At 44.5% G+C, this 25,772-nt stretch overlaps 1 protein-coding gene across 1 annotated transcript in view; it reads right to left on the bottom strand.

The window, feature by feature from the left end:
• Positions 1-8,669: 8,669 nt before the first annotated feature.
• HDGFL3 (HDGF like 3) overlaps positions 8,670-25,772 on the bottom strand; it is a 41,923-nt gene continuing 24,820 nt past the window's right edge. Inside the window, exons 2-6 of the mRNA XM_033167052.1 lie at positions 18,186-18,262; positions 13,974-14,112; positions 12,162-12,320; positions 10,653-10,799; positions 8,670-8,716 (exon numbers count right to left, since the gene is read on the bottom strand). Of these exons, the coding sequence (XP_033022943.1) occupies positions 8,711-8,716; positions 10,653-10,799; positions 12,162-12,320; positions 13,974-14,112; positions 18,186-18,262 (528 nt within the window). The 3' untranslated portion in view covers positions 8,670-8,710. The remainder of the gene's footprint in view (positions 8,717-10,652; positions 10,800-12,161; positions 12,321-13,973; positions 14,113-18,185; positions 18,263-25,772) is intronic.

The raw sequence follows: 25,772 nt of genomic DNA on the forward strand, positions 1-25,772 counted from the left end.
TGAAAGTAACTGACCAGACGTATGTCAGAGACTCTGTAACTACATAATGAAAATAAATAGTTTTAGCTTACCGGAGAGCCTGTCGTTTCTCATGAGCAACATCTAAAGGGGGGTGCGATCCCCTGACATATAGGCTCCCTTTAAGAGAACTCTATCAAGGTGGCTTACACCATAAGGACACTGTCTGGATAGGAGTTAGAACAAAAGGAAGTTAAAATCAAGATAGTTCACTACAAGGGATGTAAGAAGGCATCGTCTGTAGTTCTACTCTATCATCCTCCTACGCAGCACAGTTTCTGTTCCACTGCAGTTCATCTTATGCCAACAGCTATGTTGTCCGTCTTGATTTCCACTATGGCAGAGTCATGTAACTTACATAAGTTATATCATCATTACATTATTCCACCCCATTCATTTCAAAGTGAAGGAATCACAGTGCAGGTTTTATTTGGGGTGTGTGTGTGAGAGAGATAATCAATTATGTATAGTTTTGCAGCATCAACAGCCGTAACTACTGATCATATTTGCTGGACTGATTTCCAGTATGCACATGGATACATGAGCAAACGCTGGCAATTTTTCCTGTTCTCAGACATTTTTATTCACCGTTGAATTTAACACAAGCAATTGGGGAACTGAAACTCATTTGGCATGGAAATCTCTGGCCCCTTTGGTCACTTTTTAGCACGTCTCGGGATCTTCTGCACAATGGTGGAGCTGGAGCTGATTGTTGCAGTACAAATTGTACCAGGTTGCAGAAGTTCACGTATCTCTGCTTCAGTATAGTGAAGGTAGAAATTCTATAACTCCTATATTAATAGTTGCCTGTTGCCCTCCACTCTTGTAAAAGACCAAAGTGGCTTTTATTTAATACTTGTTTACAATTCAAATGTACTATCCACCCCCAGAAGAGATTGCCATGGATTCCTTCAGATGGCTGCCCTAGTCTTCTGCTCCCTAAAACCACAACACCCATTTTTCTTTGCTGCCCCCATTCTTTGGACTTCTCTCGGAGTGCCTGCAGGGTGTTGCCTCTCTCTGCTCTTTCAAAGTCCTCAAAACACATCTCCAACCTGCCACCCCCCCACGAAACCTTTGGCTTTAAACTGTTACTGTCCTTTTAAATGCATCATCCAGCTCAGGCTGCTTTGGGTGATTAGGAGAAGGCACTAAACCTTCCCCAACTCCAGAAACTTGTTTTTCTCCTGGTGGGAGGAAAAACTACTCTCCTTGGAGAATAGCAAAGCATAGGTCTGGGAGGCGCTTGTCTCTGTTGAAGCATGCCAAACTTTCAGTTGGGGTGGGCAATCTTTTTCTCATCCAGGGTTGTATTCGCTTGTGGGCAACCTTCCAGGGGCCACATTCCAGTGTGGGTGGGGCCAAAGGCAAAAGCAGGCAGGGAAAGGAATGTAAATGTCACATATGTGCCATAGTGCTAGGAGTGAGCCAGCAATAAATCACACACAGTAACTGATTGATTAGAAGAGACAGGATCTGCCCAGGAATGCCAGGCCTAATGAACACAGCAACTCTTCTTTGGTAGGTCTTGCCCCTATGAGGCAGTTGTGGAGACTGAAGGTCCCCACCTTCCCACAGCTGCCTAAGTCTCCTCTCCAGGGTTTCCCCCAAGCAACCTGAGACTATGCTGGCGTGCCTGCCTTTGCTCCTCTTGCTTCATGCCTCTCCTGGTTCTGGGAGACCAGTGGGGAAGGGAGCTTCTCACAGCAAGACAGGGAGACACCCATGCCTCTTCTCCAGCCCGACTCATCTCTGCTTTTTGCCCACTAAACACTGTTACCTCTTCAGCTTCTGACACCTCCTCCTTCCAGTCTTCTCCCTCTGACCACTCATTGTGGTCCCATCAACAACCCCAGGGCTCTGAGCCTTCTTCCCTTGGGAGCTACCCTGCTGGTTCCTCCCCTGTTCCTTTGTGTCCAGCTAGTCCACGACACATGGGTTAGCTTTATGCATAGACACGTCTCTCCAAGGATATATTCCAGCCAGGTAGAAGCATTAGAGGAGGGTGCAAAGTAGGGCTGGTGAGCAACATAGCTTGGGGGAAGGAATGCAGGAAGGAGGCATGACCTGGAGGCCTGCATTTGATCTCTCGTCTCGGATTCACCCTCCTGCTTTAAATGGTCCTACGTGTCCCCAGCCTTCACATGAGTTTTCCAGCAATCTGTGGACTCTTGCAGATACCATCACGTTTGCTTTAAACATCAGTCTACACCCCTGGCGGAAATGAAACCTGAATATGTGTTTGGCTGCCTCTGCTGATAGCTGCCACTTGCTCCCTTAAGCTGCTCCTTCCGTACCTTTGTTCTCCTCTTCTCCACTGTCACAAACAGATTTGCAACCTGATCAGGGACCTGCTTTTCCCCCTTGTTGATACGCGCCACCACAAAGCGCCGTGTAAAAAAGATGCCGTGATGTGAAAGGATAATAAAACGAGCAGCAACAGGTGCTGCACTGAGCGGCGCGATGGAAGTGGGATCTTGGAACAAATGCACCTGACACAGAATGCAACTTGCAAACGAGGAAGCAAAAGAACTGGGTTGGAAGCAGTGGACAGAGAGAGTAGCAGTCGTGGTTTAGTAAGGGGATGCATTCAGTTCTCAGTTGCAGCACTTCTTTGCAAGGTTTTGCAGTTCTTAATAAGGTGCTTGCAACTATGTAAATGCAGGGCTCGTTTACAAATGGGCAGCAGATCTAAGAGCTGCTGTTAAGGCCTCATAAGCCCTGGACTTGGCAAACACAAGTATTGACAGTTCTTGCAGAGGGCTAAAGAACTGCTGGAACAAGGAAATGACTGGCAGTGTAAAGCCTTAAAGTTGCTGCTCACAAATCAGCTGCGAATCCCTCTGCCTGCGCCTCCAGAACTGTAAGCTCAGCACTTAGTGAAATGAAGGCAATGGACTCCGTGCTTTTATGTGTTCAATTGTCACTTTGTTGTTGTTTCGAGGATACCCCTTATGCCAGACACAAGCAGCTGCTGAAATAGGGTACGGACAAACCTTTGATTTCTCTTGTTTATCATTTTTTTTAGACTTGGGCTCGGATCACCACTTTTCCGCATCCTTTTTTTTAAAGTCTTCATTAAGATTCGCCAATATTGTAGTGCAAGTCTCTCCAGATATGTATACACACATTCTTGTATTCAATTTTGCCTGATTTTCACAATTTTCCTGCAATGCATTTTGTATGTTGTTTTCATAAACATATGTGTTTTTACACACACTTTCCCCATTTTTGGCTGGAGAACTGCATCGCAAAATTCAGAGAAGTTCGAATTTTGAAGCATAAGCTGTGTTTTTCAGTTCACGTGTGGAAAGCGAGAGTTCAATAGACTTGCCTTAAAATCCAAACTGCACTGGATTTCTCCATGCCTATGTTGAAAGCAGCATCTGTCTTGAGCCCTTTCCTACTGTGTACGTCTCTCACCCCATGCCATGATTCGATCCTGCTACATACCTAGCGCTGGTTGAGGGGAGGTGCCTGTTTTGGTGAAGTTTGTAAATTATCTTACACAGGAAGAAAAAACTCTGTAGGGTTTATAGTGACAGACCTTCAGTTTCACCCCAAGCAGATTGTATTACAGAACTACCGTATTTTTCGCTCCATAAAATGTACTTTTTTCCTCCTAAAAGGGGGAAATATCTGTGTGTCTTATGGAGCGAATGGTGGTCCCTGGAGCCGAATTTCCCAGGGGCCATAAGAGGATCATGCTTTTTATTTAACAAAGAGAAAAGGGGGTGTTGAAAGGACCTGCTCAGCAGCTGATCAGCAAGAGATCGGGAGAGAGATAAGAGTCCCTGCTCCCTTTCAGCCCCGCCCTCTATTGTTGAATGTGCTGCAGAGGGAGGTTGTTTGTTTCCCCAGCAACATGTGACTGTCTGATTAGATTATCTGTGTGGAAACTGTAGAAAAGGCTCCCTTTCCTTTAGAAGCTGCAGAAATGTGAGTTGAACCACATAAAAATGGGGCTTTTCCTCTTTGCTTTTCCCCCTTTGCAAAAGGAGCTTTGCTTTTCCTCCTTTGCCAAAAAAAGCTGCAAAACTTATAGCTGATCCTCAAAAAAACAGGGCTTTTCCCTTTGCAAAAAAGCTGCAAAACTTTTAGCTGATCCTCAAAAAAACCAGGGCTTTTCCCTTTGCAAAAAAAGCTGCAAAACTTTTAGCTGACCCTCAAAAAAACAGGGCTTTTAGAGGAGGAAAACCAGAAAAAATATTTCTTATCTTGTTTCCTCCTCTAAAAATAAGGTGTGCCCTATGGAGCAAAAAAATACGGTAGTTTCCTCCTCCCTTAACCTCATCACCAGCTCCCTTCCACCATTTCCTGCTCCTTGTTACTGTATTTAGAAAGTCATTTATGAATGACATTGAATTTGAGGCGAGCAACGAATTGGGCAAGTTTGCCGATGATGCCAAATTGTTCAAGGTGCTTTAAACAAAAAGGGATAGTTTCAGAAGGATGTGCCCAAACTGGGTGAACAACGGGCAATAAAATGGCAAATGCCATTCAGCGTAAGCAAGTGATACACATTGGTGCAAAAAACCCAACCACCCTTATTTCGCATATATATTGATGAAGTTTGAGCTGGCAGTGACTGATCATGAAAAGGACCTTGGAGTCATGGCGAGTAGCTCAAAGAAAACGTCAACTCTGCATTCGGAGGTTAAAGCAAATTCCACAACAAGGATCATTAGGAAAGGGGTTGCAACTGAAACGAGATTGAACAAATCTATGGTGTGACTGTATCTGGAACTCTGGTTCCGCAGCTCAAAAATAATACTATAGAGATGGGAAAGTTTCAGAAAAGGGCAGGCAAACTTGCCCCTATGAGTAAAGGTTACACCATTTAAGAGAGGCTCAGACACATTGATGGAGGAGTAGTAACCAGACTTTGAAAGGTTACTAGGCATGAAGGCAATGTTCTACCTACTCCACTATTAGAAGTTGTATGGTTCTGAATGCCAGTTGCTGGAGAGTCGAAATGGGGTGTCTTGTCCTACCTATGGGCTTCCCATAGACAGCTTGTTGGCTGCTGTGGGGTCTCTGCTATGCTCTAGAAGGGCTTTGCTAATGCTCTTTTCCCTCCACCATTATCTTGAGGGATTGCAAGAAGTTGTTCTTTTATTTCTGAAGTTGCAAAGTATGACATTTCCTGGTGTCAGGTTCCTACATGGCCATAGTGTGCAGGTTTTCCACACGTGGTAGAACGTGAATCCTCCGGCACCAGGCATCAAACCTTAAAATGAACTGTGTGTGAGTACCTGTACCTGGACTAGCCCCCATTCCCTGGACAACGGGTGGCACTGTGGTCTAAACCACTCAGCCTCTTGGGCTTGCCGATCAGAAGGTCAATGATTCAAATCTCTGTGATGGGGTGAGCTCCCATTGCTCTGTCCCAGCTCCTGCCAGTCTAGCAGTTCAAAAGCACACCAGTGCAAGTAGATAAATAGATACTGCTGTGGCGGGAAGGTACCGGTAAATGGCTTTTCTGTGCGCTCTGGCTTCTGTCATGGTGTCCTGTTGCGCCAGAAGCTTTTTAGTCATGATGGCTACATGACCTGGAAAGCTTTCTGTGGACAAACGCCGTCTCCCTCGGCCTGAAAGCAAGATGAGCGCCACAACCCCGTAGTCGCCTTTGACTGGGACTTAACTGTCCAGGGGTCCTTCACTGTTACCCTTTACTAGCCCCCATTCCCTGGACCGCTCATTTACCACACTTAGCATATTGAGGCATGCAAATGATTATGGCAGGGGTCAGCAAACTTTTTCAGCAGGGGGCTGGTCCATTGTCTCTCAGACCCTGGGGGGCGGGCGGACTATATATATATATATTTGGGGGGGATTCCTCTGCCCCACAAATAACCCAGAGATGCATTTTAAATAAAAGCACACATTCTACTCATGTAAAAACACGCTGATTCCCAGACCGTCCACGGGCCGGATTTAGAAGGCGATTGGACCGGATCCGGCCCTTAGTTTGCCTACCCATGGATCCAGAAGAGGGCAACCAAAATGGTCAAAGGCCTGGAAACAATGCCTTATGAGGAACGGCTTAGGGAGCTGGGTATGTTTAGCCTGGAGAAGAGAAGGTTAAGGGGTGATATGATAGCCATGTTCAAATATATAAAAGGATGTCATATAGAGGAGGGTGAAAGGTTGTTTTCTGCTGCTCCAGAGAAGCGGACACGGAGCAATGGATTCAAACTACAAGAAAGAAGATTCCACCTAAACATTAGGAAGAACTTCCTGACAGTGAGAGCTGTTCGGCAGTGGAATTTGCTGCCAAGGAGTGTGGTGGAGTCTCCTCCTTTGGAGGTCTTTAAGCTGAGGCTTGACAGCCATCTGTCAGGAATGCTTTGATGGTGTTTCCTACTTGGCAGGGGGTTGGACTGGATGGCCCTTGTGGTCTCTTCCAACTCTATGATTCTATGATCCAATAGAGCGCTAAGTTGAGGTCACGTAGTGGTTTATCTGTTCCATTGCAGAAATGTTCCGTGCTAGTGGGATGTGCTTGTGCAAAGGAATATAGGAGGACTTCGCTGCACAACAAAGGGCCCCATCTGTTGCACAACTTTGGATTCTTCAGGTGTGCAATGTTAAAACTCGCCCTTAGAGCTACGGGACAGAGAACGTTGGACTACAGCCATTGTGTGACAAGTGAGACTTCTTTTATATGTACAGCATGTGATTCTCTGAGCTTTTGATGCACATGGAGTTTCGTAAGTAAGAAAAGCAAAGGGACAGAAACAAGAAATCTCCCCCTGTACTGGTGCTCTTATGAGAACGAACTCAACGATAACAGAATGCTTTGCTTTAATACTCGAGTTACATGAATACCTCACATTATTACACGTATGAAGCCAAATACGACGCTAACTTAGCTGCTTACAACCTCAAACCTTACTCCTGATACACATTCCAATAAATTTATTCTGTAAAAACAATAGTTTTTTGTGGTTTTTTTTTCTTGTGTCCCCCCCTCCCCATGATTTTTTTTTTTTGTACAGTAAACTTTTCAACTACAAACCTTGAGTACGCGAAAGATGTTCCAAGGACAAGCATAACAAGGATTGATAAAAACCGGACTAAACCCATATGTTTTCACAATAAAGGCTGGCATTGAAAAATAAATAAAATTTTCTATTCTCACAATAGCAACAATAATGTACACAGAATAATGGATTTTGGAATGCTTACTTACTAGTCTAGATCTAGTTTTGAAAGTAGGGGAAAAAACAGAAAAATGATGGCAGGATCTTTTTCTTTCTTTCTTTCTTTCTTTCTTTCTTTCTTTCTTTCTTTCTTTCTTTCTTTCTTTTCCTTTTTAAGCCTTTCACGTTGGGTTCTGCTTTTCAATTTGATGTTTTGGTTTATTTTCCTATAGAGTAATTATTATTTTTCTTTTTTTAAAAAAACTATCAGGTGCTTAAAAATGGAAGGCATCCGAAAAACGCATTTAAGCTCAAATTTGCTTTGGGGTTTTGAAAAAAAGCTCCTTGTATTCATCTAAAGAAACACAAAAGACTTTCACTAACTCCACATATTAGAACTAAGTCAGAGAAATTTACGTTACATCATGACCTTGAGAAGTATTAAGAGTATAGCTAGCTAGGTATTTCTAATAAGGAAAGGTATTTTCATACAATATTGACTTTTTGAGCAGGAATGCATCTCAAGTACATTTTGCCAGGTTTTAAAACAGAGATGGCCCACTTACGTCTTCTAGGATTGGGAGTCATTTACTCTCCAAACAGTGGCTATATAGCATGTGATTTTGGGCGTGGGTATTTTTCTGCACGTAAATTTGATTGTTTCATGAACGAATGGGCATGGATCCTTAATAAAGATGGCGCCATCTTAACTCGAGGGCTTTTACAGAGATCAGGCATACCGTTACATACAAATATGTACATTTACATGTCGCATACAAAAAATCCAAAAAAGAGAGATGGGGAAATATCTCCTATTTCATAGAACTTGAAAATAGTTTTCTTCTTCTTCTTCTTCCTTCTTTTAAATTTCCTTACAAACGAAATTGTGAGCAAATATTTTGCCCTATATTGACTGCAATTTCGGGGGGGGGGGAGGGGAGCATGTGAAACTGTCTAAGGAACGAAATCTAGCTTCTGCGCCATCTGCTGGCCACCCGTTTTCAAACCAATTGGGGGAAAAAAGTAATACACCAAGAATGGATAAAGAGTAATTGTTGTTGTTTTTTAAGTCATGGTTTGTAAGCAGAATAAAGATTCTTGCGGTTTTTTACAAGAGGGCACTTTATTTCCAAACGTTTTTAATGTTAACTGTTTTTTTAAAAGAAAAGGAAATTTCAGAAAACGGTTTAAAGTTTGGAGTTTTGGCCCTTTTTTTGGGTGGGGGGAAGGAGGTGTCAATGACGGGCGCGTTGGCAATGTTCTTGCATGTCACATTTGCTGGAAAAGAGCGTATTTTTTATTGTTTCGCGTGCGATTAAATAAAATGACATTCAGAAAAGGGAACCCTTGGTGGGTGGGGAGATAACAATGAAGTTGAAAGTCGCTTCTGAGAACAGGGTGGGTAGGAATGTGACCTAAATGTGCATACGAACAGATATGCTGCTGATGAACAGATGTGCTGACTTCTATCAAATCCAAGAATTTTAGACAACCAAACATGTAACCTTCTTGTGTCTTCCCTTAATATGCAGCAGTCAATATGTTGGTTAAGTCTGGGGGGGAAAACAGGAAGAATATATGAATGCCTTTACAAATATGTCTGCAAACAATTCAATCAGCATTATGTTATCAATTGGATATAGCATTTTCAAAGCGAGGCCTTTGGCACGGCCCTCCAGATGTTGAGCTTCAGCCCTGACCACCGGCCAGAACATCTGGGAGGCCATAGAAAAAGTGTACATTTCCATCTGCAGTTTATGTCTAACTAAACCCTCTTCCGGATCCTGAAGGAGCGTCTCCACCCCCATCTTTCAGCCCGGACACTAAGGTCTAGCTCCGAGGCAGGTATTGCTTTTGTTCATTACTACGGTGTGCATTTTTGTGTTTTTATATTGCAAACCATCCTGTGATCCTCGGATGAAAGGCAGTAAGGAAATTTAATAGATAATAATAACCATCCATTTTTTTCCTTCTTCCACTGCACAATTCATTGTACTAGCAGAATGACCAGGGGGATATTTCCGACTCACAAGTAAACAAGCCATTGGGCCAAGCTAGACGAGATGCCATTCACACAATTAGCAACAGCGTGAATAGCTTTTAAAACATAAATTGCAGGTGCCTGTGTGTCATGGGGGGGGGGAGGGAAATTTAGGCCCTTGCCCTCCACTGTGGGCCCAATTTGGATCATTCCCCTTTTGCCCATTATTTTCACTGGGGATAAACATTCCGATTCACTCAAAAGGGAGACTTTTACTCCACTGACAATAGCAGGTGCAGCTCTTCTCCCCGTGCCAGGGATCAATCAGGACTGCAGTGGCAGCAGGGATTTGAAAGGTCGAAGCTCCTAGCCCCTCATGTGAGGGTCTGCCTGTCATTCCCATTGGGGATAAAAGTTTCCATGCACTCAAATGGCAGCTTTTACAGTCAAACCTCGGCTCCCGAACACACTTGTTTTGAAAATTTTCATATCCCAAACACAGAAAACCCGGAAGTAAATGTTCCGGTTTCCGAACGTTTTTTGGAAGCCGAACGTCCAACGCTGCTCAGAAGCCAGTCGTGTCTTGGTTGTCAAACATTCCGGAAGCCAAATGGGCTTCCGGAACGGATTACGTTCGACAACCAAGGTTTGACTGTATTCCAGTGGCAATAGCAGCTTGACCACAGTAGCAGGGCAGGGAAGATGAAAGCCTCCTACACCACATGCTACAATCCAGATTAAGGGCCCCCACACCTGCAATTTACTTTTAAAAAGACACCCATGCAATTGAGAATTATCATGATGCATCTTCTCTGTGCCATGGGGGTGATTCTTGTGTAGTTCTGGAATTACCATGCTACAGTACCACTGCTAGCTGGTTTATTTATTCTTTTAAGACAGGCACCATCCCTTTGCATTTCGTCACACCAGATTATGGCCACACAATACATTTAAAGCACTTTTATACCACTTTAAAGAGCCATGGCTTCCCCCCAAAGAATCCTGGGAACTGTAGCTTGTTAATCACACTGAGAGTTGCTGTTAAGACCCCAGTTCTCCTCACAGACCTACCACTTTCACGAGTTCCCTGGAAAGAGGAATTGATTGTTAAACGGGGTTGCCATATTTAAAAAAGCGAAAATCCGGACACAGATTTTTTTAGTTTTAGTTTTTTTTAGTTTTGCCCAAAGGAAATTCGCCAAAAACTGTACTTAAGACATGGGTTGCTGTACATCCGGATTTCCTCGGACATTTCAGCGATTGTCCGCCCAGACGCCGCTTCCGAATGCCGTATTCCAGCTATGTCCGGGAAATTCCGGTCGTACGGCAACCCTCTTGTTAAGCCACTTTGGGAATTACAGCTCCGTGAGGGGGAATCACAATTCTCAGCGCCCTTAACAAACCACACTTCCCAGCATTCTTTGGGAGAAGTCGCGGCTGTGGAAAGCGACATTAGAATGCTTCAGATGCATGGGTGTGGATCTGGCCTGCATTAAAGTAACCCTTACCCCTTCACTAGTTTTCTGCGAGTCTGAAGAGGTGTTTCTTGTGTCGTTTCCTGCTTCCCCAGCATCGGAGCTGCTCTTGTTTTCTTCCTCTTTGCAGTCCTTGTCATCTTCATCTGCAGGAGATTTCCGTGACTGCTTGGAAGATTTCTAAGTATATCCATCAAGGGGGAAAGAAAAGAAGACAGTGTATGATTGAAAGTTAGATATAATCTGAGGATAAGATAAGTCGTAGATGATAAGGATTAAGATAAGATATAAGTTAATTATTAGGCAATGTTATAATAATGTTAAGAGGTATGAGATAGAAATGATATTAGTGTAAAGATTAGAATAGGAAGAAGTCTGGGAAGTTACATAAAAGGTATTCTCAAAGGACGCAGGAGGAGGAGATAGGAGGAAGTCCTGAGATGATGTGAGGAAAGATTATATTTTTAGCGAAGAAATATGTTAGTGTTTTTGTTATGTATGTATTTTTTGTGTTAGTTGTGTTTTTGTCTATGTATGTTTTAATTAAAAAACCTAATAAAAATTATTATAAAGAAAAGAAAAGAAGACAGCCTGTGTTTAAGCATTGTTTACTTGGATGTGAGAACGCAGCAGATTCTGATGGGGGCAGGTTCTGGGTTCAATTTCACTTCCATTTTTGTCCCCTGTTGTTCTGAAGCGGGTGCAATATTACATTTATATCCCAACTCTCCTCCAAGGCGCTGAAGGTGACAGATATTATTCTCCCTATTTCCCCACCACTCTCACTACGGCCCTTTGTGGTAACTTAGGCTGAGAGGTAGCAACAGGCCCAAGGTCATCCATTGAGACTGATGGAGACCTTAAATGCTCTTTTTTGGTGCTGGGTAAGAGCTTGAGAAGAGCTTTGAAGTTTTTCACCTTGCCTGCAAGGCCTACATGGCACACCAGTTCTGGGTGTGTTAAGGATGCTCTCTCTCCTCAGATCACCCACTAGCCATAGAGCAGCTCCAAGGGGTGGGTATATGCAATTTTTGTGTACGTAAGTCGAAATCTTGGAACTGAACCCTCATAAGATGAGGGGTCATTGTAGTAAGCCCCTGGAAGTCCTCCTGTTAAGATGGGAATTGAGGCGTAGGTGGGTTCCCATGAGGTAAGACACAGTGATAACAGCAAGTACTTTTGTTTATATACATTTCTGAAGGCCTGGGCCACTCCCAACGTGATTGGCTGTCTAAACTTCTAAGGTGCGAATCATGACTCAGAGTTTAAGGGCCAATGGCAGAGGCTCAAATCCTGAAATGTTCTGTGATTGGATGTCATGTATCGAATCAGAACACAGGGGCTCAGAATCCTTAGTCCAGACTCAAGCTCAGGCTAACACAGACCACTGAATACATAACAGGAATGTGACATTGCATTATTATTATTATTATTATTATTATTATTATTATTATTATTATTAGTGTCATTATTCCACACTGCTGGGGAAAAAGAAAGCACTGCTTATGGGCAACAGCAAGAAGAGGAAACCTCATGGATTACCTTCGAAGTGTAGGATTTTTTCCGTTTTGAGCCCGCTTTTTCGTTCTTTCTTTTGCCTTTCCCGTCCTCTTCTACCCGGTCACCTTCCTCCTCGCTGCTGGCGTCTGCCGTATTCCCTCCTTCCCCCTCAGTTTCTGATGAACTTTGCTGCTGAATTGCCTTTGGAATGAGAAAAATTGTTGCAGCTTGTTTAGGCTTTTGTAACATCCCATATGAGGGAGAAACCGATTTAGAGATATTGGGCACTTTCTACCATTCTACCCATATGTGAAACAGCCCTACTGTACAGATTGCCTACTTCTAAACAGAGTGGCACATACTCAGTGCTAACACATGCGGGTCCTGCTATCCGAACGCTCGTTCTATGAAAATTCACTCATCTGAACGCGATGAATTAGCACCCAAATTTTGCTATACACACCACAGATTCAGATAACCAAACAGCTGGACCTGCGTGTAGTACAAATAAGCAGCCTTATTATTTGTTTGTGTTTTGCTTGTCCACGGCAGCCATTTTGCCAGAAACTCTGGTGGAAGAGATTTGATGAATACGAGAGCATTTGTTCCTCCCTTCCTTGTCTTTTGCAAAGTTGTAGAGGATTTCCCTGGGATTTTTTCTTCATTTGGGAGTCAAAATTCCATGGTTGGGAACGCATTAGAAATGTTTCCATAGGAATCAATGGAAACCGGCAACTCGCTATGCAAACGTTCACCTAACATGCACTCGGATAGCAAGACCCATGTACTTAAAACAGATTAAAAGGTGGTGCTGTTTTGGGAAAGGGAAGGTTAAAGTGATAGAGTTGGTTCCTAGAGAGAAGAGAGAGAATACAGAGAAGACAGTGGCTAGACCCCAATCTAGAAAATGGCTGACCTATCTATGTAGGCCATAATCTGACCATAATAGCAATGGGATGTTCATCTGCACCAGGGAATTTTTTTTTACAAGTACCATTAGAAAGAAAGGGGGAAGGTGGAAAAGGAAAAGGAAAAATTTTCTGAGTTATGAACAGGGAAAATGTGAAGGGCTGGCTATTTTGCTAATGGCATTGTACATGTGTCATGTAACAAGTCACTAAACCAAGCAGTGTGGAAGCTGCCACTGACATTTTGTTGTTGCTGCTCCAAAATTTAACCTCTTTTTACTAGACCTGACAGGCGGAGGGATGAAACACAATGAGAAGGACCCAGAAGGGCCCCCAACCATTGGCAATCTTATTTACACACTTCTGTGGTATCTGAGATTTCAGCAGGAATTGCCCCCCACACTTCCTGGCATAGCTTCGCAACCACAGGGGCCAGACATTTGTTCTTCCTTTTTTAAAAAAAGAAAAGAAAAGAAATGAAAGCTCCACTTCTCCAGAACTTGAGGTCTCTGCTCACTATCACATCCTGTGGTTTGTCCCCTCTCTCGTGGGTTTGATGCATTTTTAATATTTATTGTATTTCTAACTTGTCTTTCTTCAGACTGGGCCCAGATAGAGGGAGAAAGGAAAGCAAGCCTTTCCAAACAAACAAACAAACAAACAAACAAACAAACAAACAAACAGACAGACACTTGGAGCCAACACTGCTAGTTCTAAACCCCAAACAGAAAACATGTCAGATCCTGATGATTCTCAGTAAGACCTAGTCTTATTATCATGATGGATTTGGCATATTACAACTCAACGCCCAGAGGCATTGATGCTACAAGATGCTTCCTGCTAACTCTAGACACCTCTGAAGCCCAAAATTGTCTGTACTTCGGTAAGTGTGCCCTGGGAGAGGCTTAGCTGAGAAAATCTAAAAGAGAAAAGAAACCATTCCTACCTGGTATCCAGTAAACTTGACACCGGGGTTGTTTTCGATTTCCCACAGGCCTTCGTTAAATCCTTTTCGTTTGTTCGATTTCCCAAACTTGTCTTTATATTCTTTATATGGGAAGAGATCTTTAGGCCCCAGAAATGCACTGTGGTTTAATGAAAATGACAGTCAAATGGTAGTTTCATATGCTATATTAGGTACAGTAATGTGATATTCATTATTCAGAGAAACTGGTCCCATTAAAAATGGAACTAGTTAGTCTTGATTGTGGCTTTCTTCAGACATCACAATACCAAACCATGGCTTGTGGTCAGACAAAACATAGTTTGGAGCTGCATGTTTGCTTTCCATTTTCTGTTTGCTCAGCAATGTAGTCTTCAGATGCTGCAGCCTCTGGAGGAGGAACAGCAACTGTTGCTATGGTTTGTCAATTCAGGCATCACAACAAACCATAGTTAGCACAGACTATGGTTTGCGAGGCTCACGTTAAACTGCTGATTCTGGTTTTGTAACCAAGGAGAAAATATGGGGTTGTCAATTCATACAACATACCATGCAGTTTCCTTAACCATGGCTTGACCTGATGTCTCAATGGAGCCTAAACACAGCCTCACTAATATCAGCCTTATCAATATCAATAGTGTTTATGTGGGTTAAACCACAGAGCCTAGGGCTTGCTGATCAGAAGGTTGGCGGTTCGAATCCCTGTGACGGGGTGAGCTCCCGTTGCTCGGTCCCAGCTCCTGCCAACCTCACAGTTCGAAAGCACGTCAAAGTGCAAGTAGATAAATAGGTACCGCACCGGCGGGAAGGTAAACGGCGTTTCCGTGTGCTGCTCTGGTTCGCCAGAAGCGGCTTTGTCATGCTGGCCACATGACCCGGAAGCTGTACGCCAGCTCCCTCGGCCAGTAACACGAGATGAGCGCTGCAACCCCAGAGTTGGTCAGGGGTCCCTTTACCTTTAATCTAAGTAAAGACACTTTGCAATGTTGGTTTGCTCTTCCTACTTTTTATTTTGCTTTACAGTCTTACTTCCTGGTTCCAGTCCCAGTGGTTACATTGGACATAGGCATTTATTTCAGACTTCAGTTTTATCCCTCTCAACATATGAAGATCTCAGAGAGCTGATTATAGTATTTATGTATTGTGTATGTATTGGTAAGCCAAGAAGAAACCTTGGATTCAGATCGTGGTCTGGAGAGAAACAACCGTTATGCTCAGGCATAACACTATGGCTGTGTACAACATTCTTATTTATTCTGGCTCCAGTGTGTTCCCACTGGTGATGCTTCAAACATGGCGCTAGCTACAACCCTTACATAGCCTGTAGTTTCTTGAGAAATCTTGCTGTTTGATGCACTGTCCCTCAAACCATCTTTCATCCAATTTGAAAACGTAAGCCACATTCACTTCACAGGTTAGCTGAGGTGTGTACATTTGAGACAGCATGTGAATGGAAGCTTTTCCTCCAATGATCTACCCTAAACAGTTGGCAACATGAAGATAAATTCAACAGTGTAAATAAGTTTTGATGGATGCAATAATGGAAAACTGAATGCAGGGATTTATGGTATGCAAAATGAACCATGGAAAGAGAAGAAAGGAAGTCATTTATATTTTAAGGATGTTTAAATGAGTATTCTAAATGGTAAAACAGAAAATTTAATTTTACACACACACACACACACACACACACACACACACACACTCCGTGTCAATGTTACTGCAAACCTGGAACACATTACACATGCAGACACATTGTACTCTTATCACCCTAACAGAAATGGATGGAGATCCCAAATGATACCAGTGGGTGGGTGTTAACTCTGTACTGGTTCCTATCTCTATGATTAGGACACTCTGCAGTGCTATTGCGGTTAAACGTTTAGGTGAATCTGCCCTCCTGTGGTGAAACTGCAAATTGCCACTTCCAGCTGCCTGCAATTTGCTGCCTGACCATATTGGGGTAGCACTGATCAAATCTTTTAGCCACATAAATGTTGCAGATTTCCTTGGCATTCTGAAAGACCTTTGAGCTCGTCCTGTGGTTGCTTAGTGGGGAGCAAAATACAATTTTCTCTTCTTTATACTTTTGCTGGCTAGCTGGCTGTCCACTGTCTCCAAAGCCCCCTCTCTCTCCCAAGATGGATGCAGCGGGTAATCCGCTGCAGAAATTCCCCTCCCTGGTACGCAGGGTGGTGGCCCCACAAACAAACGAGATCAAGATGTGTCTTTTTAGCTTGTTTCTAAAATACGATTCGGGATAACAAATGTAAGGGAATAACCCACAGTCACAAACTGGTAGCAAATCTAAACACCTGCTTGAACAAACACCAGGGGAGCAGGGGCAAAACACATAATAACGCTAACAATATATATATATATAACTAATAATTATCAATGCAAACAGAGACTAACAACAGCATCAAAATACTATTGCAGATGGTCCTCTTTGCAGGCCACAGCAGACATCTTTAGAGCATTACGGCAATCTTTTTGAGCTGCTACTGCAAAGGTGGTGACCTGTTTTTGTAAAGGTTTTATTGTGGTCTGCCAACAGATAGCAAATGATATCAGTTAGGGTCCGGCCAGCTCTTGCTCCCAAAGGGTTTTCCCCACAAAGCAAGTTTGAGATCTCTATACGATACAAAAGTAATGCACTACATCAGCTAACTCTGCACAAACACAGGTCTACTGATAATGCACAGCCATACATTGTTTATGCAGAATTTTGCTACATATTACTGTGAATTTCAAAAATTTCAATGAATAAAAATGCATTAAAAAATATTTTCCTGATTTATAAACATCACTGAAGTACTCATAAGCAACTTTCCAGAATTTCTTTCTCTCTCTCTCTCCCTCCCTCCCTCTCTCTGTGTTATATGTATATACGGTATGTAAAGAGCTTGAACTTGCTGGAACTCTCTTCTGGCACTTCTCAGATGGGTGGCACTGCCATCATAAGAGAAGAAGGGAGGTATTCATGGTGAGTTCTGGCACCTTTTTTTCTAGAAAAAATGCCCCTGTTATAATTATAATGATTTAAATCTGCATACTGCCCTTCATCCGAAGATCCAAGGGTGTTTCACAACAGAAAAATACAAAATAGGAATACAAAATGCGTAATAAAACAAAAACAAACCAATAACGCTCCTCCCACAAACATATTTAAAGAGCCATAGATTGTATAATGAGCCAAAGGCCTAGGAGAAGAGAAATGTTTTTGCCTGGTGCTTAAAGATATGCAGTGAAGGTGCCAGGCAAGCTTCCCTGGGAAGAGCATTCCACAAACGCGGAGTCACCACAGAAAAGGCCCGTTCTTGCGTTGCCACCCTCCAGATCTCTTGTGGAGGAGGCCACCAAGGTGATTTAGGTGATAATCACAGGGTCCAGGTTAGTGCCTATGGGCAGAGGCGGTCCTTGTGGTATTGCGGTCCTTAGATATATCTGTTCCATTCCAATCCTCCCAAGAAACACAAAGTGGCAAACAACCAAGCAGTAAAACAATACAGTTAAAATATTGTTTATATATAGCAATGAATTGCCACTTAATTGCTCACTGTATATGTATTTTTTAAAAAATAAAAAAATTACAGTACAGTCGCTGTCTTGTCAAGTGAATTAGTCTAGGCCACAGGGAGGGAGAAGTCTTAGGCAGAGTTCACTCTTTCCCTTAAAGAATTCTGGACACTGTAGTTTATCTCACACAGAGTTATGGTTCCCAGCAACCAGGGCCGTCTTACCCATAGGCGCTAGGGGTGTGGGGCACCCAGGCGCCAGGCTCTCAGGGGTGCCAGGCCGAGAGTCCGGGGCCCGAGAGTTGAGTCCAGGGAAGAGCCCACCCGTCGGTCGGAGCGCCGTGGTGGGCTCTTCTGCTGCGGGCAGCTCTGTGCCGCGAGTTTGGGGGTGACAGAGCCAGCGAGATAATGAGGCGACCTGCCAGCTCTGCCCTCCTGTGTGCCTGCAACTGGGCAGGGGGTCGCTGGGCAGATCTTTGCACCTCGGCGCCACATATGCTTAAGACAGCCCTGCCAGCAACTACAGGGCCCAGAATTCTTTGAGGTACAGAACGTGCTGTGAATGGGCCTTAATGGACGCAGAAAACTTCGGTCTCCTACCAATTTCGAAGCAAGCTCATTCCTTGAAGAGAAGCACCGGCCGGGCTCAAATAGTTTAAAAGCATATTTTTAAAAGCGTGTACATTTGCTCACTTACGTTTCATGAGTCCCGAAAAAGAAGATGGGGTACTTATTTGCAGGGGGCTTCACGGCTCCCTCGGGGAGTTCGTCAATCTGTTGGAAAGAAACAGATGTGGGCTCATTACCAAATGCCCAGTGAGTCTGGCGGTAAGGAGGACTGCCTGCAAATTTCAAAGAACACAGCATAATGGACAATGCAGCTGGCCAACTCAGGGATTCCTAAACATGACTAGATGCATATAGCTGGCACATGAGCCAGTTCAGAACCTGCAAGTGTCCATGTTTTCCAGTCCTGGATTTCCAGAAGCCGTCCTGGTTTCTGATTTGATCCCCGAATGTCCTGCTTTTCCTGAGGAAGTCCCTATTTTCATCAGAGTATGGAGTTATGTGATTCCCCTGAGCCAAGGAGATAAGTACCATATTTTTCTGTGTATAACACGCCCCCGTGTATAAGACAACCCCTATTTTGGGGGGCCCCAAATTAAGGAAATCGGGGGGGGATTGCATAGTTGTTGAGCTTATTTTTTGGGGTTGGGGGATTGCCGACAATCGCTCACCCGCAGGACTGCCACTGCCAATCGCAAGCCTCGCAGAAGAAAGAAATCATCAACAGCAGCCGCCAATCACACGTCCAATTGACGGAGCAGCAGCCAATTGTCAGCAGGCCTTCAACCGCCCAATCGCCGCTGACAATCTCCTGCTCGCAGCTGCCACCAATCGACCCCCCCCCTGCACTACCTGCGTATAAGACGACCCCCAATTTTTAGCATAATACAGGCGCTTCAGGTTACATACTCCGCTAACCCAGAAATAGTACCTCGGGTTAAGAACTTTGCTTCAGGGTGAGAACAGAAATCGCATGGCGGCAGCGGGAGGCCCCATTAGCTAAAGTGGTACCTATCAATCATCGCCATACAGTGGTACCTCAGGTTAAGAACGGACTTCCAGAACGAATTAAGTTCTTGACCAGAGGTACCACTTTATGGCGATGATTGATAGGTAGAGAAGATGGAGCATATTGTCCTCTGTTTTGCGCAAAAGGGCAATCCTGTAACTAAGGGGTAGAAAAAGCAAAGAAGCTTAATTTGACTAAACATTCCTAACAGAAAACTGTTTGACAGTGGAACAGCCTGCCTCCGGAGGTGGCGGGCTTTCAGTTTCTGGAGGTATTTAAGCAAAAGCTGAATGGTCATCTGTCATGGTTGGTACAGTGGTACCTCAGGTTAAGTACTTAATTCGTTCTGGAGGTCCATTCTTAACCTGAAACTGTTCTTAACCTGAAGCACCACTTTAGCTAATGGGACCTCCCGCTGCTGCTGTGCCGCCAGAGCACAGTTTCTGTTCTTATCCTGAAGCAAAGTTCTTAACCTGAAGCGTTATTTCTGGTTTAGTGGTTTGTAACCTGAAGCGTATGTAACCCGAGGTACCTCTGTATTGCTCCAGGATTCCTTCATTCTGCAAAGAGGTGGACTAGATACCTTGAAAGGCCCCTCAGAACTCCAAAATTCTATGAGAGGGGTTAAAAGGGGATGAGCAGGAAGGTGGAGACCACAAATTTGGGCATGGCAAACAAAGGTCACCCACAAATTCTAGATCCCTGTCCTTAAAATCCCCTTCTTTATGAATTTCCACCCCACATTAGTTTTAGCCAATTGATGGCCTTCAAGAAAAGGGGGGGGGAAGGCATCCATCTCTTCCAAATTAAAAACAATTCCCTGTCTGGCCGCCTTAGCGGAAATGAGGTGGGCCATTATGTACAAGCCAAAAAATATGTGCTTATATAAATTGCTCACATTTGTATTTGTCCCTTTCTCCAGGGAACTCAAGACACAGCAACCCTGTGAGGTGGGCTTGATCAGGCAGGGTTGTTAACTACAGGGGGGGAGCCTAAATACCGAGAGCTGGATCCCCTCTATGGCTGTGCCCCCAATATAAGAATTGGGGTGTGAGGAGCTGAGCCATCACAGACACAACCGCAGGACCTGCAAGGCTGCCCCCATCCATCATTAATTTTGTGAGGGAACGTCTGAAAAGGCTCTACATGCCGTCTTTGTATGCCTATGGTCTGTCCCCCCCCCCCGAGAGCCGTACGGCTAAAACTGGGGGCGGGGGACAAACCCCAAAGAACACCCACACACAAGAATGTGCTGTAACACTAACACACACATACACACACCAAGTCCCCATCGGCAACGACAGCTCCCTGCCATTTCGCTAGCTGGATCGCCTCAGCGCCAGAGGAAAGCTGCTGCTATTTTCCCACTCAGGGAACAGTGAGGAGGAGAGCAGCCATGACTGCAGAATCCCCCCTCCTTCCATCCCTCAGACTAGCCCTGTTCACTCCCCAAAGCTTTTGTTATGGCGAACCCCTTTCCCCGAGCAGGATTGGCTGCTTCTCGCAGTGTTGGCGGAGACCCTATAGCGAGGGGGGGGGGGTTTAGAGAGAAAGAAACCCCCTCAATGCTTGGAGCTATGGAACAAAAGGCAGATGAGAGAAGCAGCCTCTGTTAGTCAAATCGACGGAAGAGGCGGCCCCCATACCACCCGACATCTCTCTCTCAAGGCAGCTCCCCTATGCCGCTCTTTCGCTACTGGAAGGAAATAATGCAGATTGTGAAGTGCCGGCTATAATAACCACCACCCACAACCAGAGTGCAGGTTTGGTCTGAAGCAGCAAAATCGACTTCTTTCGCCCCCCACCCCCACCCACTGTGCATGAATACAAGAGCCATGCTGGCAGCAGAACATGCGGCCATTTCCATCAGGTCTGCCTAACCAGATACAGAAAGCTTTTCAGAAACAGAACACAGCTGCTGTTCGGCAGTATCCATCATTGCTGGAGAAGAAAGGAAGCCGAGTGGGGTTTTTTGGGGAGGGGGGCAGGGAGATGCTCCACCCCGCTTGAATCCTCAGTAGGGTCAGAATTCAGCTCCTCCCTGCTGCTGTTTGAAAGCTCAAAGTACAGTAGTACCTTGGTACTTGAACAGCTTGGCTCCCGAACAAATTGGCTCCCGAACGCCGCAAACCTGGAAGTGAGTGTTCTGGTTTGCGAACGTTTTTCGGAAGCCGAAAGTCCAACGCCGCTTCTGATTGAGTGCAGGAAACTCCTGCAGCCAATCGGAAGCCGAGCATTGGTTTTCGAACTGTTTCAGGAGTCGAACATACTCCCAGAACGGATTTCGAGAACCAAAGTACCACTGTATACAAATACAAACAATGTCTCCCCCCCATATTAATACATACAGTGAGTGGCATCCTACTTTGGCTATACTCAGAGTAGACCTCGTGAAATTAATCCACCTAAGTTAGTCATGTCCAGGGCTCACCCCCCCCCCCAGTCGGAACTCGATGGAACTCGATTCCGGCACCTCTCAGATGGGCGCCATTGCCATTATAAGAGAACAAGGGAGGCGTTCATGGTGGGTTCCGGGAACCTCTTTTTCTAGAAAAATAGCACTGTTGTAATTATAATTAATTTAATTTGCATTCCGCCCTTCATCCAAAGATCCAAGGCTGTTCTACCTGAAGTGGTCCACCTCACTTTGCCTGGCCAGCTTCTGTTTCCTCTTTTTAGGAGGGGGCAAAACCCATCCAAGATGATCGATTAGGACCCCCCCCCCCCGGCACTTCCCCTTAGCTGCACAGAAAACAGCAGATCAGCAAGGCAAAACTAGTACATTGGAAGGGCTACAGCTCAGGAGCAAACGGCCAAGATTCAATCCCTGGAGTCTCCAAGGTAGCGCTCAGAAAGATGCTAGAGAGCAGCTGCCAGCCAGTGTGGACGCTACTGAGCTAGATGAATCAAGGGTTGGACTCGGTATAAGGTGGTTTCCTATGAGCAACTCTGGGAATGCTGATCAAAGGTCCAGCAAAACCAGATAAACTAATAAGATAGGTGAAAATGTATTATTCGCAAATCAACAATATCCATGACCCAAGGTGTTCTGGGGCTCGGAAATAATCTTGAACAAAAAATACTTTGAGAACCATGTTAACATAGGCTGATATCTAATTGATGCTTGCTTCTCTGTGTACCTAATGATAATGGAGTACATATCTCAATTTCATATTCCGTGCATAACAATAAAAACTTGACAGTGAGGCTCCCCCTCTCACTTCTGGCATTAAATCAATCAATCAATCAATCAATCAATCAATTCTTTATTGAAGTCCAAAGACCCACAAATAGATTCTAGTACATAAAAATACAGAAAACATACATACTACTTAGACATTGGATTAAACTAAGTTTGTTTCAGACCTTTAGCTAATACAAAGTGCTCTCTGATCCTGACCGCCTCAGAGAGAAACTTGGCAGCTGTCAAAGATACGCCGGGAATCCTATCCTCCAATAGGTACCTAACATAAAACTGTGCAGGTCTTCCTGGAAGGTTTGCAATTAAATGAATTATTTTGTTGTTGTTGTTGTTGGACCTGCTTGTATACTGCAGGCCAGTAATTCTGACATTAAATGACCACGCTACCTAAAATGTCCAAGAGTCAGATTATGAAGACGTTAGAATGATATACTCAAATTGCCCTCCTGCAGCAGTGGGACTCTCCCTTGACGTCCATGGATTATTGCAGTGGCCGAAAAGGGATGCTTAACCACTATGGTGAAATGTATTTCTGTTCAAATGCTAGCAGTTATTTCTGCATTCACACCTATGCATATGAATTAGCATTGTAAATGCTACACAGATCTGTATCTTTTATCCTCTTGCTTAGTGATGTATTTTCTCTTGGGGGGGGGGGGTGTCATTGATGCACAAGTGATCAACTTATGCCTGTTGCCCGGAATCCATGTGTGCTAGGCATAATGTCTGAACTGGGGGCCTAGAATACATAAGCATCCCTTTTCGGCCACTGCAATAATCCATGGACGTCAAGGGAGAGTCCCACTGCTGCATGAGGGCAATTTGAGTATATCATTCTAACGTCTTCATAATCTGATCAGCGTGTGCTTGCCTGTTCAGTCTCCTTTCCAGGTGCTAACTCTTTTAGGCAAGCTCAGGCCTCCTGCTTTGCCTTCCTAAGGTGGTTTATGTTTAAACCAGGCAGCTCTTCCGACTGAGGGTGCTTTTAAACGGCGGACCGGCTTCTCATTGGGCCTTCATAGGACCAGCCCCCTCTGTAAACAGGACACACAGCCACCCTAGTTGGGGATGGGGCCAGTGGACATGCCCTCCCCTCCCCCTTCATGAAGAGACTAAATGGATGGAGGCAAACGTGTTTATAGTCTTTTCGGAACAAACCAAGGTCACTAGATGTAGACTACTGGTGCTTTGCCCTGATTGGCTGGTTTAAATCCTAAGAGAAGGGAGAAAGGTTGTTTTCTGCTGCTCCAGAGAAGCGGACACGGAGCAATGAATTCAAAGTACAAGAAAGAAGATTCCACCTAAACATTAGGAAGAACTTCCTGACAGTAAGAGCTGTTCGACAGTGGAATTTGCTGCCAAGGAGTGTGGTGGAGTCTCCTTCTTTGGAGGTCTTTAAGCGGAGGCTTGACAGCCATCTGTCAGGAATGCTTTGATGGTGTTTCCTGCTTGGCAGAGGGTTGGCCTGGATGGCCCTTGTGGTCTCTTCCAACTCTATGATTCTATAAGCCTGGTGAGATGGGATGAGTGGCAGTCAGACCCACCTGAGATAAGTGGCCACCACAAGGCTTTCTAGAAGACCTTGGACAGGAATGCATGCATGCCCAACCTCTGAAGTTAAGTTTCAAATTATTATTACTATTATTATTAAAGGGATGACAATAGCAAGATGTGAGTCTGCAAGTATTATACAAGCTGGTGCAATTAATGGGTCAGCAGAAGCAAATCAAAGGTACCAGGAACCCACCTGGAATGTAGTGTAAGGCCCCATCTGCATTTTATATTTAAAGGAGCATCATGCCACTTTAAACAGCCATGGTCCCCCCCAAGACTCCTGGGAAGTATAGTTTAAGGGTGCTGAGAGTTATTACACCCCTATTGCCCTCAGAGAGCTACAATTCCCAGAGTTCCCCAGGAAGAGGGATTGATTATCAAACTTCCCCAGGAATTGTAGCTCTGGGAAGGTGGGTCTCCTAAAGTCTCTCAGTACTCTTAACAAACTACAGACTCCAACCTCCCATGAGCCTCAGCCACCAGAGCCAACGGCCGGGGATCATGGGAGTTGTAGTTCAACAACTTCTGGAGGAACACCGGTTCCCCCAAACCCTGAGTGGCAGAAAAATAAAATCAAATAAAAGGAGGAGGAAGGGAATTGCCTCAGAGAGTCTATGCAGGCTGCCAAAAGGTTAAATAAGATTACCCTAAGGGTTTCCTTGGCACAGTGCTGACCATAGAGTGTGAGACACTTAATCTCAGGATCCTGGGTTCAAGCCCCATGTTGGGCAAAATATTCCTCCATTTCAGGGGGTTGGACTAGATGACTCTCGTGGTCCCTTCCAACTTTACAATTCTATTATTCCATCAATTTGCCCCTCTCTTCAATATTTCTATGAAGGGGCAGCCTGGAATTCTTAGCACCCAGACAAAGCTACGTTAAACCAGAGTTCTTTTGTGCAATCGTAAACTGCCAGACCATCTTCATACATAGGGAGGGAATGCTAAATGTTAGGCTGACCACATCTCTTGAATTTTCCCTGCTCTGGAAAAGGATTCTTCTTTTTAGAGCAAAATGTACTCATTCCTTCAGCCATTTCCCATTTCTTCTGGTTTCCTTTTCTGGCCAAACGTTACTTTTATATTTTTTGCAACGTGGCATTGCAAACTGCACCTGATACCCCACCTTAGGCCTAAACCCATATGAATGGCACTGTTATTTTCTGCATCTGAAACACACAGGGCTTCTTCAGGTGTGTTCCTGCCTGTTAAGAATGCTGATGTGCACATTTTTTTCTTTCGCTCGCTCAGTTTAGAAGGACAGGGAAGCTATAACACTCTTAAGAAGATGGGATTATTCTGCCTTCAAAGATGAAAAAATATATATGAGCATCTCTCTATAAGAAAGAGGAATCAGCAAAAAAAGAAAAGGAAACAAGGCCGATTTGAACAGCTGGAAAAGTGGCGCATTTGAAAATCACCAGAAAAATAACTAAAGGAGGCAAGTAATAGCAAAGAAAAACCTCTCTCTTCCTGCCACTGCATCTCTTAGGGCTAAAACCTTTATTTACCCATCTGCCATCACCTAAGGCACAGCTGCTGCAACTACAGAGTTCAGGCTTCCTCAACCTTGGCCCTCCAGATGTTTTTGGCCTGCAACTCCCATGATCCCTAGCTAGCAGGACCAGTGGTCAGGGATGATGGGAATTGCAGTTTCAAAACATCTGGAGGGCCAAGGCTGAAGAAGCCTGAACTAGTTCATTGCTTTCTGCTTTTTAAGACAGTTGAAAAGCCTGCAGTCTTTTCAAGGGGGGGGGTACACTTTGGGCAGTGGACCCACCCAATAATAACTGGATTTATGAACATCCCTTCCTCCAAAACTTCAGATGGGTGTACATTCATTGCATCATCAGTTTCTTCATCACAACGATCCTGTGAAGTGTGTCAGGCTCAGAGATGCTGCTGACTGCTCCAAGGGTTATCCAGTCAGCTTTATTGTTGGGGGCAGGATT

This window comes from Lacerta agilis, chromosome 13 (genome assembly GCF_009819535.1).
Source record: "Lacerta agilis isolate rLacAgi1 chromosome 13, rLacAgi1.pri, whole genome shotgun sequence".
NCBI lineage: Eukaryota > Metazoa > Chordata > Lepidosauria > Squamata > Lacertidae > Lacerta > Lacerta agilis.